The sequence below is a fragment of the Andrena cerasifolii genome, chromosome 1 (genome assembly GCF_050908995.1).
Source record: "Andrena cerasifolii isolate SP2316 chromosome 1, iyAndCera1_principal, whole genome shotgun sequence".
Classification (NCBI taxonomy): Eukaryota; Metazoa; Arthropoda; class Insecta; order Hymenoptera; family Andrenidae; genus Andrena; species Andrena cerasifolii.
Genome location: NC_135118.1, coordinates 20,520,399 through 20,535,376, shown reverse-complemented (window position 1 = coordinate 20,535,376; position 14,978 = coordinate 20,520,399). Strand labels below are relative to the sequence as shown.

Sequence of the window (14,978 nt, the reverse complement as noted above, 5' to 3'; positions counted from 1 at the left end):
CTATCTCTCTCTTTCTCTCTTTGTATTTGATGGATGCAGGAGACGTATTTGCTCGTTTTGCGCGTTTCGTTCTACTTTTGTTTTTGTCTCTAGTGGTACGGACTGCAGAGTTAGACGGAGGATGCATGCGCCTTTCCCGGGACCATATGTGAGTACTATATCCCTTAATTTTAATTCCCACTATCTCTATACGTTTCATTACGTGTGGTTCTTCATCCCCGCTTCTCTGTGTACACGGCTTCATTAGTAGGGTGACCTTGGTTTCTTTTTCGTCTGGTTCAATTGGACACGGAGGAGCATCGATGGTATTACGTTATCGATGCCCCCTCTGCGAACAAATCATCACGGGGATGGGGACCTTACCGGGGTGGTAAAAGCGATCACGATTGGCTGAATGCTGGAAAGTAGAAGGTGTTCGGGTGTCGAGTATCGGCGTCGAAGCATTTAAGAATTAGAGAATTCTAAATTCGTTAACTCGGTGTATTGCGATTCTCTACCTAAATTTATCTATTATACTTCGCGGCGCGAATAGAAGCGACGCCACTTAGTCCCTTGGATCGCGTCGAGTATCTCCGCCCTCCCCGAATTAATTTACACCGGGGAAATACACGGGCGTTCTTTACACCACTCCTCCAATCCCCCTCAGTTCCCCTTTCCCCTCGAGAGCTTTGGTTATCTTACGAAGCTAGCTTACTAGCGTGAAATGAGCATGGCTTGGTACAATTCTCTAGAAATTGGTGTAAGCGAAACGTGGATTGCCGACATTGCATGATGCTTCTGAAGATCGTAACGCTTACACATTGGACAAACAGTAAATGGTAGGAAATCGCTTCCGTTGACTCGTTTCTCTCGCGTCAAGCTAGAGATCCGATGGTTGCTCCTGTCATCGCCTCTGTCTTCCGAGACGAGGGCATTGTACAAGAGGCAGGAGGGTAAAATGGGAATAAAGGAGATCTCTTATGTGTAAACAGACTTATCGACTGGAAGCCTGGATTTAATGGCACTTGAATTAACTTTAGGTACTCGAGAGGCAATTAAACGCACGATTACTTTTCGACCCTCTACACGTTCCTTTCGAACATCTTCGCGTACAACTGTCACAATCACCGTTATCAAATTCATTGCGGATGTTTATCTGAGTTGAACATAGTCGAATGTGCCAACAGAATTGCATAGAACAGTTGTATTATTGAAAAATGGTATAACGCCGTGACACCAGAGTTGTACTGCGTAGACAATTCTATTTTACGACATCACCGACAAAGTCGACTCTGTACTTTCTAAACTTTCTACACTGAAATCTGTAATATCTAAACATTCACACCATGGCTTCTTCTCAATTCTGAACTGCTAGACGATTTCTGCACAACTGTAACTCAATCTCAACACTCCTGATATTTAATTACCCCCCACACACACCCAATTTCAACCCCAAAACCGCCACGTACGTTTTGGAAATCCATTGAATCAAGTGCATTCTAGTTTGTACTCGAAGAACACTCAAAGCCCAACAATATCCATTCGATAACTTGCGAACGCAATGTTCGGAGTAATTTCTGAAACACTAATAGTAATCACGGTTTCTAACGTTTCGAACTCAAATTATTTCAAAGAAACGCTCATCCAACTTTCGGAGTCTCTCCTTCTACCGAAGCAAGACAAATGCAAGAGTTTGTCATATTCTCACTGTTTTATCCACCACCCAGGGCCGGCCTTTTCTTTAAAGGGGCTGCAAGACTTATTTTGGGGCCCCAAATAATTACACAACGGCAGAAAAGCGTAACATCTTTTTCATGAAAGACAGGATAATAATAAAATTAATAAAGAAAATAAAATAAAAAGTACACCAGATAAATATTAACCCTTCGTTGACACTCTGGGGTGAGCCACCCATAAGCTGATTTTGACGCTCTGTACATTCTGTATGCAAAATGAATACCTTTTCTCCAAAGCTGACTTACAAACTATTTTCTCTCGCAAAATATTATATCGAAGCAACAACTTTGTAGATTTTTAGCCTCTAATATTGAAATTTGTAAAAGTTACAACTATTTAAAGATTTTCTTCGCTTTTTCTCGACATGTGTTAATCTAATTTTTTTTTACAAAAACTGTGATTAAATTTCAATCAATAAACTATTGGAATATATTCTAGAGACCTTAAAACTGATCCATGATTTTTCTTATGACGATTGGATTCTTTAAACGATAATGGCAGTTGTTCCAAAATTGCTCTGGGTTGAGCCACCCATGTATGTCAAAGTTGATCGAAACAGGAGGTGTGTCAACGGAGGGTTAACATATTTAAATATGTCTCTTTTGATGTCATATCAATAATATTAGATTATTACATTAATACATTAGAAATTATATTCTTATTTCGTTTTGACAGTTCTCCCATACCATATTATGGTTACCCCAACTGTGTTCTCTGTTTAGAGCGAGAAATTCAAATCAGTTTCTAAAATTAAATAAATTTTAATCAAATAAAAACTTCTCGCTCTCATCTTTTCTTCTTTCTCTTTTCTTCTTTTCTCCTTTTTCTGGTGCACTGCACCCGCTGCATCCCCCCTGTGGCCGGCCCTGCCTGCACCCGATAAAACTAGACACAGAGGCCTCCATAAACATCCGCAGTCGGGTCGTCGATCACTCCAAGGACGCGCACCGAACTCGCCCCTTTTTCATCACAGTGCAAATCGCCAAATTCTCGCCCGACACCACTAATAACACGTGCTACAACGCGCCAAACGTTGAATTTCCAGTACTACGCTCCGGCAAACGCGATTGGCAATACCGAGGGCGACCAGGTTCACAGCAATACCCATACCCAGGTGTAAATTACCTGGACAGCCCTGGCGAGTCGCCCGCCATCTCCCTGCCCACACCTCCACCGCCGCCGCTGATGGCGCCTCCGCCGCCACCGCCGCCCAGAAGACCGCGAAGAAGCGTCACGTTCGCGGAATCGCCGCCGAAGAGCCCGAAGAAGACGAGGTTCTCGCCGTTCCTGCGCAAGCCGGGCAACACGATGCTAGACATCGCGGTGCCCTGGACGCCAGCGTCGCCTCGCGTCTGGTCCGGCCATCTCGCCGACTACAAGCCGGAATACATCACTTAAACGTCACACGGCACCCGCACAGCAACGCCGGGGCCCACGTCCCGGCGATCCTCGATCCTCAATGCCAACCCTCAGCCAACAACAAACACCACCAACGCGTTTGCCGCTAGTCGAATCCCCGCGACTCGCCCGCTTTCTCGATCCTTCCCGCGGCGACGCACCGGACGACGAGGGAACGGGGCGTTCGAGGAATCGAAAACTCGAGCCCTGACGGCGGCAATGAGGGATTCGCTCCCCTCTACGTTTCAAGTTCCTTCGTGCTAAAGCGTCGAATCTTTCCTGGAACGCGTTCCTCGTCGAGCGCGGAGCTTCAGGAGGCTCGAGAAATCGGTTCGAACCAGAGAGAGCCGTGTCACGGGCGCCCCAGCGAGGGATCCTCGCGAGGGTGACCGACGGCCGAGGGGCGCTTTATTTGGCATCCTCCACGGAATCCCTCGCTGATCGCCGCGTTTGTACATTGTATATAATCGTAATCGAATCAAACGAGACGAATCAAAAGAAGCTGGCGACACTGCGAGCGAGCACAGGTCGCGGCGTTCGATAGTAGAATTCGATGGTCCTGGGGTGGGTGCATGTGCAGCCAGCAACTCGAACCACTTAACTCAACTGCCACTTCCGTAAGGACGAGAGAGCCCGTGCGTACGCGCGACTGACACGTACACTTATACACATACACGCACACGTACACACACTGTGTTACGAGGGAAAAGAATGCAGATCGAGCGATGGAAGACGAGGTGGAATGGTGGAGAAGATGAACGAGACGAAGCGACACTGGGACACTGAGAATGGACGTGGTCGATCGTGACGGTGACACACTACTATTATTATTATCACTACTCCGACTACTATTATCGCGGCGAGCTAAATTTTATTACGGATTACGGTCGATTCCGATCACGTCTACACCGGTGCGACTATTTTGTGGATCTCGCGAGAATGGAGTTCGTTGCCCATGGGGATATGCCAGCGATGGGAGACGCGATACGTTTTTTAACTGACAATGGTGTATAATCACATCGATGCGTGGGGACTGCGTGTGTGATAAATAATATATAAATAAATGAATGAATATATATATACATACAAGAATATAAATATAAATATACATACGTATAGACGTTTATCGAATGGTGTACGCGATGATGAGTGTGCGTGGACGAGAGAGCGTGACAGTGTGTGTGTGCGCGAGAATAGGTTAATCGTGTAAACGCATTATAAGTACCTATCACTGCCAGTTCGCGTCGATCCGAGTCGAGAGAGGACGAAGGAGCGCCGCTTTCTTGTTGGATAAGGCACACACATTCACACACTTTTTACACGTCGATGTCTTAGGCCCGTTTCACGTTTACGGAATCGAGGGAGAAGGGTTTCCTTGCGTCGTCGGATCGCCGTGATCTGGCCCGATGAACGACGTTTACGGCCAAGGTTTTTTCGTGCCAAAAGACGGTATCTCCCCCGACGATGGCGCTCGATGCTACGGCGATTATCGTGGGAAACGTTGGGCCCCTTTGGCGAGGGGTGGAAGGTGGAGTATATCGTCGGTGATACTGCAACACCGCGTACGAGCAGTTTGAAAATACCGCGTATCTGCAAAAGTAGCAAAATTGAGATTTCGTGCCCACGGTTGCCAAGCGCTGTTTCGCTTTTTTAAAAAGTCTTTTTACCAACGGCTTCAGCAGGTTCAAGGATACCGTGAATCTGTCTCTCTTAGCAAGTTGGCGACAAAACCGCGAATTTACAGAAAAATCAGGTGAAGTGACGGCGCGTTTGGTGCGTGAAAGTGACTTTACACAGCATTTAAGCATTTTTATGACGAATTGATGTTAGTATTTATTGCAAGGCGTGCTAAAACTGACCCAAAAAAGTTCAGTCAAAGAAATCCCTTAAAATGGCTGAAATATTAAGTTTTTTCTTCCTCCTGTAAAATCGGTAAAATGCAGAACCGCGGTCTTTACAAACTGCTCATACGCGGTGTTGCAGTATCACCGACGATATGATCTACGTAGGAGTAGAGAAAGGCTACTTGCAATGCGTTGGAATTGCATCGTGACGATAAAATCATTCTTCTCGAACCATTGGAGTCGAGCTGTGGAAAACGAAGAAAGCAATTTGCGTGGTCATCATTTACAGTACATAATTTATTGTCCCTTTCCCTTTAGAGCCTCCACAATTTCTCACGTGTTAACGCGCAAGTGTCTTCCCAAAGAATTCTTCGTTTAATAATAGAGACCTGGATGCTTCGAATTGAAGAACGGAATAAGTGAAGGAACAAAATGAATTTCGTCGAAAATGAAGCGAAAGAAACTTTTTTAAAAAGCCTCTTTAATCTTCCATCTGTAGCGTCATCTATAGTGCACATTTTTGGCGAAACAAACACGTTTCTTTAAAGCTTATATTAACAAACATTGTGTCAAAAAACAAGCCTCAGGTTCAATTCATTTCCTTGTAATTAATTGAAAAAGAAATACTAAAATCAAAAGCTATATTAATATCAAGCAGTGGCGCACTCAGGATTTAATTCTGGAGGGAGCCGAGTTGACCGGCTAAAAATATTTTTAATGCGAAATCAATAAAATTCATTAAGTTATTACAAAAATTTATCTGCTGAATAAAATCCAGTTTTCTTTTCCACTTACAAAGGCCCTTTTTTGGGGGTGCCGGGGCCCCCTGGGTGCGTCACTCATATCAAGAGCCACGGTAGTACGAAGACACATTCGATTATCGCCTGTAGCATCGTGCCCAGCAAGGAGGGGGGGAGGAATCGCGGAGCCAAATTTCATGTTGCGACGTATAAAACTATTTTTCTGTAATACCCTGAACTAGTTCTTCGAGGGACTTTAGTTTACAGTTTTGTCTATCGAACGAACTGCCATACGATTACCGAAATCACGCCAATTACCCCGTGGGGGAGGGGGAGACCTTCGTGTCTTCGGTTCCGTGCGGTCTCTCCGTTCCACGAACCCCGACGCGATCGCCGACTTGGAAATTCGTCGGGACGAAGGGGAATCGGACGATCAGCGAGAATGAAAGAGGGACGAACGTGCCGAGCAAGTTTTATACGTGGCAGCGAACGTGACCGATCTACCTATCATATCGTCAGATTTTCTTATTACGACTAATTGTTATCTATCGCCGGTTAATAAACGATAGATAATTCGTATATCGGGTATTAAGTCGTTAAAGTACATGTAAAGCGAATGGGAGGTGGAGGAAGAGAAGGAACGACACACGCGATGCGTAATCGTAACTTCAGGACGGTTCGGAAGAGAGAGTTTGTTTATTTAACACTCGAGACCCCCACGACTACGTTCGCCCAGCGTGATCTACTAGCAATTATACGATTTACATTTGGCAGCCGATCTACCACGGGCGCCCGTTGCCGAGAGGGACAGGGCGAAACGACTCGGTACCGACTCGTCGGAACGTGAGTAAGAGTCTGCTTCGGGTCGTGAAGCTGGATGGTTCCTCGATGCAACGCGGCGCGAAATTTAAAACGCGACGGTACCTTTGTTCCCCAGTTGTCGTCGTTAAAGTCTCCGTGTTGATGTTCGTCGTAACTTATTCTGCCCTCGAAATACCCGGCACGTGAAGGGGCAGCTGATCTCGCGACTGGAATTAAACGATGTAACGATCCCTGAATACCGTCCCGGCACCGTCGCGAGCGCGGCTTCAAACACTGCTCTCGATCTGTCTCCGGCTGTTCACCCCGCACTCCTCTTGTTCTATGCGGTTCAATTTAAAGAAACGACAGGCTAATATGAGACCGAGAAATTTGTATAATATTCTACACTGGATGTCCGTGGGCAGTCGTTCTTGTAAACGATCCCGAGGCACGCTCGTTTCTGTTGCATATAACACGAGATTTTTTAATTTTGTATAATACGAAGAGGGTCGACGTTTGGAAGGATTCGATACCCTAGTTGATGTCTCAACGTCTGGGGGAGGCTGCCCGCTACGTGGTAGGGTGATTGAAGACGATCAATGCGAACAGCGGGGTTGTTTTCGAGGAGTGTTCACGGGGATCCAGTAGAATAGCCCGGTATATGATCAGACGATGTATCGCGAAACCTTGAAGAAAGCGCGCGAGGAGACTTGGAGAGGAGATTGAAACTGGAATAGTGGAGTGTAAACGTGTTTAACGAGATCACGCGAGAAGAGGAACTAAACGATTTCTACGCAAAGACGATGAGAACGAACGAAGAAATACAGAATAAGCGTCTTCCAGTTTTGCGCTTTCACCGATCGCTGCATAAACAATTGCGCCTGTACCTTCGGTTCGAGTATCCTTCGTCATCTCCCGTACCATTCCGTGGCACGATACGATCGATTCCCTTGTAAACCGTTGTATACCAATCAAATTTGTCACAATACAGGATCGTTTATTTAAATGTAACCCACCCGAGGTCTATCGAATTCTTATAATCATTCCCTTTCCTATCCATTCGAAGGTAAGTCAGAGGCAATACGCTGCCAATTTATTTCTTTATCTATATTCGAAATACGTATCTTCTTGTTTTTATATAATATTACACGAACGCTTTAATGTCGTAGCAGAATTTAGTTAAATTCGTAATAAATTCAGTTAACTGTTTGAGAAACTCATTTTATTGGGCCGGAATAACTTTTCATATATTTCGCGTTATATTCAAGTGACGTCAAAGTGATGAACTCCCAGTAAAATCTAGCATAATATGGAACCGTAAAGTATTTGCGAAAGTACCTGGCAGAATCTCTGAAGTTTGAACGTGCAATTTTTCTACGAATGCTGCTGGAGAAATAAAAAGAAACGTCGGATAGCTGTTACGCTAAGGGTCATTATGACAAACGAATCCGTTTTACGCGGCTGAAGGTTATAAGGTAACTATGCAGCCGCCTATTACAAATCGCCCGACCGCAGTGCGGAACCGCACGTAATGATTTATGCAGGGACTTGTCAGAAATCCTGGCGCACTTTTGCAATTTGTGTCCTCAACTATGTGCGCGATGTTCGCGATAGAAGAAGACAAATGTCACCCCTGCATTGGATATTACACCTGCATCCGCGTACGCAGAGTATAAATTTTAACGGCAAAAAGAGGAGAATGTTTTATTTGAATTTCACTTGAAAGGTAAATGTATTCCACACGTGGTTCCGCGCGGAGAATAATAAAGTGGCAAAACATGTACCTACTTCCGTGGTAAGCAGAGGCAAAAACTTTCACAAAATAATCAGGGTAGGTATATCCCTGTTTAATATTAAACACGGGCTTTAATGAAACTAGTATTTGACTAACTGATATAGAAAACACATGAATATTCATTAGCGCTTCGTGAAGCATTAAATAACGCGGCGTTGCTTTGAATTACGTTAATACAACTTTGTGGTCGAATTTTTAGATATTACAGCCTCTAACCACTACGATTTCAAATTCGTAATATGTGTTCCTAAAATTTGACTCGTTAATATTCAAACAATAGAGGAGACCGGGGTAGGTTCAAACACGGGGGACATTGTAACATAAGTAAAATCTTTTGGACGACAAATCTGGTAACACACAGCATGCTAAAGCTGCTTGACAATATTAGCAACGTCGGTTTTAGTGACACAAACGAGCGTTATGTATTCGTTTCGTGGCTATAGCCCAAAATTTTAGTATTTAGAGCACTTATGTAAATTTTGTCTTAGCACTTTTATTTTAATTAACCATCATTAGAAACCGTTTAAATTTTTGCTTCTTTGTCGTAAACGAATGAGTACACATTGGTTTATTATAATGTGTACGCACTTTAGTAATTTGACGTTTAGTTTCTCGTTTGCTGAGATAAGAAGGAAAAATTCAAGCTCGGGGTAATTTGTAACATGTTAATACTTACTCCGCTCTAAATGGTGATAAAGCAAACATGGTATTTGCTGAGACACCGGAGAAAGATGCTTTAGACGAACAACAGAACAATCGAGAATCCGGAAAGTAAAAAGAAGTATAATGGCAAAAGTAAAGAAAGCGAAGAAGAAGATTTTTATAGAATCAGATGAATAAGTAATGATTGTTTAACCCATGCATATCAAATGTTTAATAATTATCTGTGTTTTCATTTATAATTTTTAAAAATGTTTATTTGTGTTCATATTTGTATTTAAATAAGTAAAACAGATGTGTTACAATTTACCCTACGTGGTGTCACTTTTTACCCCGGAGTGGGATACATTGTAACTAAGATTCAGATTTGTTTAAGATGAAGCTAGATGCCTAAATGTCCAAGATTTTGTCACATACATAGTACAATCAATGAGTTCACCACATAGGATAACTGTGCCAATAGTCGGCCATTTAAAGGAAAGCGGAAATTCATGTTACGCGTTGTTATTATTAATATACCATTTTTTTAATGCGTTATTGACAGTTAAATTCTTTGAAGTATCTATTTTTCAAATGCGTGGATAATTTTTTTAATAGTATAACAATTTTTATTTAAAATACCTAAAATACCCAGAAACGTCCTTTTTACCAATAGTCAGCCAGTAAAATCCTAATTCCAGCCTTGCATATACCAGTAGTCAGCCAGGTTCTTCTATCAAGTTATATATGCATCTGCCACCCTACAGTATAGTTATTGTTAATCGTCAGAATGTTAAGTGGTTCAAAATTCAGGATGTGTGTACTCGAAATTTAAAAATTTCTTTTTTCTGAAAATTCTAATTATTTAAATTATAACGGACTACTAGACCAATCGTCTAATCGTCAGCCGTTTTGTGTTTTAGACGACCGACCACTGGTTTTACATTAATTTTGGTGGAAAACAATAAAAACGGATGATTCAGGAAAGTGAGCTTTATTTGTTTGGTAAATACGGTTCAAATTGGCGATTTCTTAACAATATGCAGTAGCCAGCCGGGGCGGCTGACTATTGGTTTTCTTTATATTTTTAATGCCAGTAGTCGGCCACTTCAAAAATACTTACTAACGAATTTAAATGCAATTATAATTTCACGAAAATTCATTCGAATATTATTAATCGTGTATTCAAAATTTGCACATAAAAAACTTCGTATTAGTGTTAGTATAGGGGAGAGCGGGGACAAAAGTAACACTTTTTACATTTCGCCTAGCCTACAATTATCTTTTATAGATATAAAAATGAAAATTGTGCTTTAAGATACTATGTTTCTTGGTCTATCAATTGAGCCCAGATTCAGCCTCAAGTGATAAGTAGTTAAAAAGTTATGGCAGTTTTCCGCAGTGACTGTCATTGTTACTTTTGTCCTGCAGGGGTAGAACGAAAGTAACATACCGTGGGGATGAAAGTAACACTAATTTTTTTCAGGAGAGAGTACACTGGTCGTTGTTTCGTTTAAATATATAAGATTTTATTCCTAATTTCTTATTTCTAAGCAATTTATTTCCAAAGAGGCCGGGGCCGAAATAAGGCACATTTACCCTATGTAAGAAGTAAGTTACGCAAATTATTTCCCGATTGAGGAAAACACTTTCGAGAAAAAACCGTGAAAACTTTTTTTGTTACAATTAGCCCCGATCTCCCCTACGTATTAAGCCTTATGGTAGGTGGATTTTTGAAAGCTGTTTTGAAGACTGTATTTTTCTAGGAATACGTAAACAGAATGATAGACCGAAAGGGACAAGGACAAGGATATAAATATTTCCACAAGACAGTATAAATATTACGCTTAACCCCTTAACTCCGTAATTATTCTTAAAGGGGAAACATCGATACGTGGTATCGCTGTCGAGCTTTCCTCTAAAAATAACCGAACTCCACGATCTCACCCCACTGATCTCCCCCTTTCCCTTTAATACGTCGCTAAACGTTAAAACAACTTAAAGTACGCCGAATAAAAAAACTATAAAATGCTCCAAACAATCCAAACATCATAATAAAACATTCCAAAACACTTCTCGCCAAACGAAAAATCCCATCAACGTTGCACCTAGGATAGTTAGCTAGAGGAAAGTTCCAAAGGTCAACGCTGAACAAAAATACCATAATTTGACAAAAAAGACACCACGTGGACCGTATCAAAACCGTTCTACTTATTTCTAAATGTCAGCACGTGTGTTCAAATACCCACACTCGTTGCCCACTCCTTCGCTAGAAAACAGCGCGTGCAGATACATCAATTTCAATCTCGTTTCTGGCAACCACCGTAGCTAAAAAATGAAATCAGTCCACAAATCGCGCGTTAAACATTAATTTCTTATTTAAACTATTAGCAGAGACTACATCAAGCTTAGGGGCCAATAAATATCTTTAATAACTTTAGAACGAAGAACCATGTGGTCGATATCCCCGAAGCGAAAGATTAACCCCAAGGTTATACACGACAGGCGCGTGACATGGAGGCAGCCCAAGATCCCGGAGCTGCCGAAGATCGAAGTTAACCGAAACTGGTGGTCGACTTGCACTGTGCACATGGAACGGCGAAACTAATTCTGATCCTCGAGGTGACCATCGCGGGACTCGTGCTCGTAAAGGTTCCGCGACGTCGTCTATTCGACGCGCATTTGCATTCGAATTATTTCAGCCAAATGGGCGGTGATCGATGGATCCTGCGGCCCCCCGGCTATCCTGCCGGTAGCCGAGCTGCATTCGAACGACTCGCTTCTGCCTCATTCACATGCTAACGACGAGCGGCCCTGTGGATCGATGCGGGCCAATCACGGGACGGGACGCCACTCCAGATGTATTATATATACACCAGCTATGATGAGCTTGTCGATAAACATTAATCATGATAATTTAAACGAACTTCCTACGGAAGCCCGTGAACGCGTATCGATCCTTCGGCTACCATGGGCGAGACGACTACCGGTGGCGGAGCTTGAATTTAAATCGGCCGAATTTCCTTCGCGGAACGTACCTACCTTGAAACCGGGGTGCCATGCTGTGGTTTTTAAATGAACCGAAATAGCGAGCCGCGGAGTACCGGGGACATGTTTTGATTTTTGTGGAGACACTCGGGAGAGTCGGAGGGCAATAAGAATTACGATCGAGTGCATCGTGTAATATCAAGTATCTAAAAACATCTGATTGCAATATTTGCGGTACATTCGATGGTGATCTTTAAAATTCCTCTGAATTATGTTAGTTCTACTGTAGAAGAATAATTCATGTACGTTTACATTAGCCTGCGTTTCAAAATGCGGTACATATCGTTTCCTGATTTTAAATATAAAGCTCGGGGATATATAAGGTTACATTATGCGTCACAATAACTTTCTAGTTTCTTAATGTTAGTTAGTTTTTAGTCACTTAGTTAGTTATTTAGTTATGGTTAGGCTTCTAACAGAATTGTACTGCAGCCTCGCCATTTACTTCGCTTGTCTTTATGTATTATTTTCTTCTCTGGATGTGTCAAGTAATAAAGACGTATAATAATAATAATAATAATAATATCGCTGGCACTGCGGCGTTAAATATCAATTCTACCAAAGAGTGTCCGTAACGGATACGAAACGGAATAGAACCAGCAGAATGTTCCGCGGCAAATTTAGAAGATCCGTCCGTCGACCTGACACGCCAATTCAGAACTATCGCGTCGGTTTATCGATAGCCGCGCCGGTCGGGATGGATCGTTCCTCGGCGTATCTACATCTAGACAGAGGCCGCGTCGTAAAACCTTCGCGTATCTCTCCCAGCAGGACCATAAACAATAGACGGTTCGATTGTCCGGCATCTGGAAGGAGCGCGGCGCGACCCCCTTCTCCGGAGGCGGATGTCCCCCAGCGGAGGATCGTGCTCGCACTCCTTATTAAATTACGCGTGACCTCGACCAAGGATTTACCGCGGCGGCGGCTCCGGGAGCAGCCGTGCCGAGGGGGGGGGGGCGGCGCGCGTGCAACCTGGGGCATCTCCTTCGTGGTGTCTGTTGAACGGGAGCCGAGTTCGAGCCGCCGCCTCGCGCGGCCGACGCCGGCGCAGAACCCTTGTTTATATCGTCCCGCGAGAGAAACAGGCTTCTGGATCGCGAGCACGGAAGGGAGAACGGAAAGAGGAATAGCGGAGAGCAGACGGGCTGGAAGAAGGACCGTAACAGGGGTGAAAAGAGCGCGACAGGACGAGAAAGAGGGAAGTAGGGGGCACGGATGATCGAGAGCGACAGAGATGAAGAGCTCCGGAGGAGGATGAAAATTCTAGGTGGAAAATAGTGGATCAGGGAGAAAGAGAGACGGACCGATCCCGTGGGTGTAGGGGGAGGGGGGGGTGGAATGGATGCTAAATATAGACAGGGTTGCCAGGTTGCAGAAACAGCCGCCGCCCCTTTGAGTGCTGGGACGGGTTGGTTCAGCCCGGAGGGGTAACGTGGAGAGAATCGTGGGGTCGAGGAGGGTGGAGGGAGGGTGCAGAAGGGCAGCAAGGTCGCGTCATTGATCGAGGGTGGAAGGGGCGGCTGTATGACGCTCCTGGTGACGTCATAGCTCGCTACGACCCCCTCGGACCACCCGCAGGCGCCCTCTCCTTCTTTCACCACCCTCTCAGCGAGGCCCGTTTGTTGCCTCGCCCTGATACACCTTATTCCCATCCCCACGCCGTCTCCCACCCTCCGTCCACCCTGCTCGTCGCCCCCGCCCCGTCGTAGCGCTTCATCTTTGCCTCGCTTTGACTCTCGCGCGCTTTTTTCGGTACGCTTTACTTAGCGCTACGCCGCGGTTCGACGCGTTGCTCTCTTTCCTCCCTCTCCGCCCTTAACGGATTTGCCTCCGTGAGTGGAGGCGCGAGGGTGAGGATAATTTCAGTAGAATATGGAGCATCTCGGGGCCATCGAGGATGCCGCGGGAATGACACCGCAACGGGTGCCCCGAAATCGATTAATCTCCATTACGAACTGTTCCAACTGCGATCCACGGACCCACGGTCGATTCTAATTACCCCTCGTTAGTTTCGTACGGAACGGCCAGCCGCGGGATTGCGACCCGCCTTGGGAGATCGAGTAGAAAGGTATCGGAATATCAGATGGACTGTGAATCTGGAGACGCGGTAGCGTCTCGACGCCAAGTACAGGAAAGAAAGTACAGGAAAGACACCCTGTATATGTCGACTGACGCTACCGCTATCATTTACTCGTCGCCGGGCTATTCCAACCTAACCTGAAACTTATTTCATTAATATCTCATCACGCCTGCAATATTTCCCTAATTTAAAGGCATTTTTCTTATGTAAACCGCAGATAAGTTTTCGAATAAGACCAATTTCAATAAAATCGGTCCGTGCGTAACAGAGATATCATAATATCGTCTCATGGATCAGTCGGAAATTTTAAGATTTTTCTTCGTCTTCTCCAAAAAATTTTTTCGTCAACATAATACGTATACGCGTTACACGCACACTTTCAGCCAACAGAAACTAACATATGTTTCGTTCATCAATCGCTATCTTCACTATGCAGTCTACTCCAAATTTTGACAGCTTACCGTCAAGTTATAACCAAGTTATAAACGTGTTTTTACAAATATATACATAAATGAATTTCTTTTTAATTTAAATGATAAAAACCAATTTAAACCAATTCCACCAATCCAATTGTCTTGAAGCTTTGCAGGCGTGCGTAGTTTGGATGACAATACAATATATTTTAAAAAAAAACCGAGAGGATGAAAAAATTATCCAGTCATCAATTAATAATATAATACTAATTTATAATATTGAAAATTATCTGAAGTCATTCTCTATGCAAATTATCTTTGTAAAAAGAAGTGAGATCTCCATAACAAAACTTCAGAAAAGTAACAAAATTACGCCAAGTGCATGAAATCAAATAAATCATAAAAATGTTTCGCAGCGCCAAGTATTTTGAATAAAATGTTTATTCGTATTAAAATATTTATTTGTATTTATCATTACCTTTATGTACGTGCAGCTCATTTTGA

The 14,978-nt window shown here is 43.7% G+C and overlaps 2 protein-coding genes across 5 annotated transcripts in view; one reads left to right on the top strand and one right to left on the bottom strand.

Moving 5' to 3' along the window:
* Glurib (Glutamate receptor IB) overlaps positions 1-7,510 on the top strand; it is a 279,382-nt gene extending 271,872 nt beyond the window's left edge. For 2 of the 4 annotated variants that reach the window (XM_076829912.1, XM_076829909.1), the window contains exons 19-20: positions 94-148; positions 2,762-7,510. In XM_076829912.1, the coding sequence (XP_076686027.1) occupies positions 94-114 (21 nt within the window). In that variant the 3' untranslated portion in view covers positions 115-148; positions 2,762-7,510. The remainder of the gene's footprint in view (positions 1-93; positions 149-2,761) is intronic. The other 2 variants (XM_076829906.1, XM_076829903.1) reach the window with 1 other exon arrangement.
* Positions 1-14,978, bottom strand: part of LOC143378348 (uncharacterized) — a 305,064-nt gene that overhangs the window by 135,808 nt on the left and 154,278 nt on the right. The window lies entirely within an intron of this gene.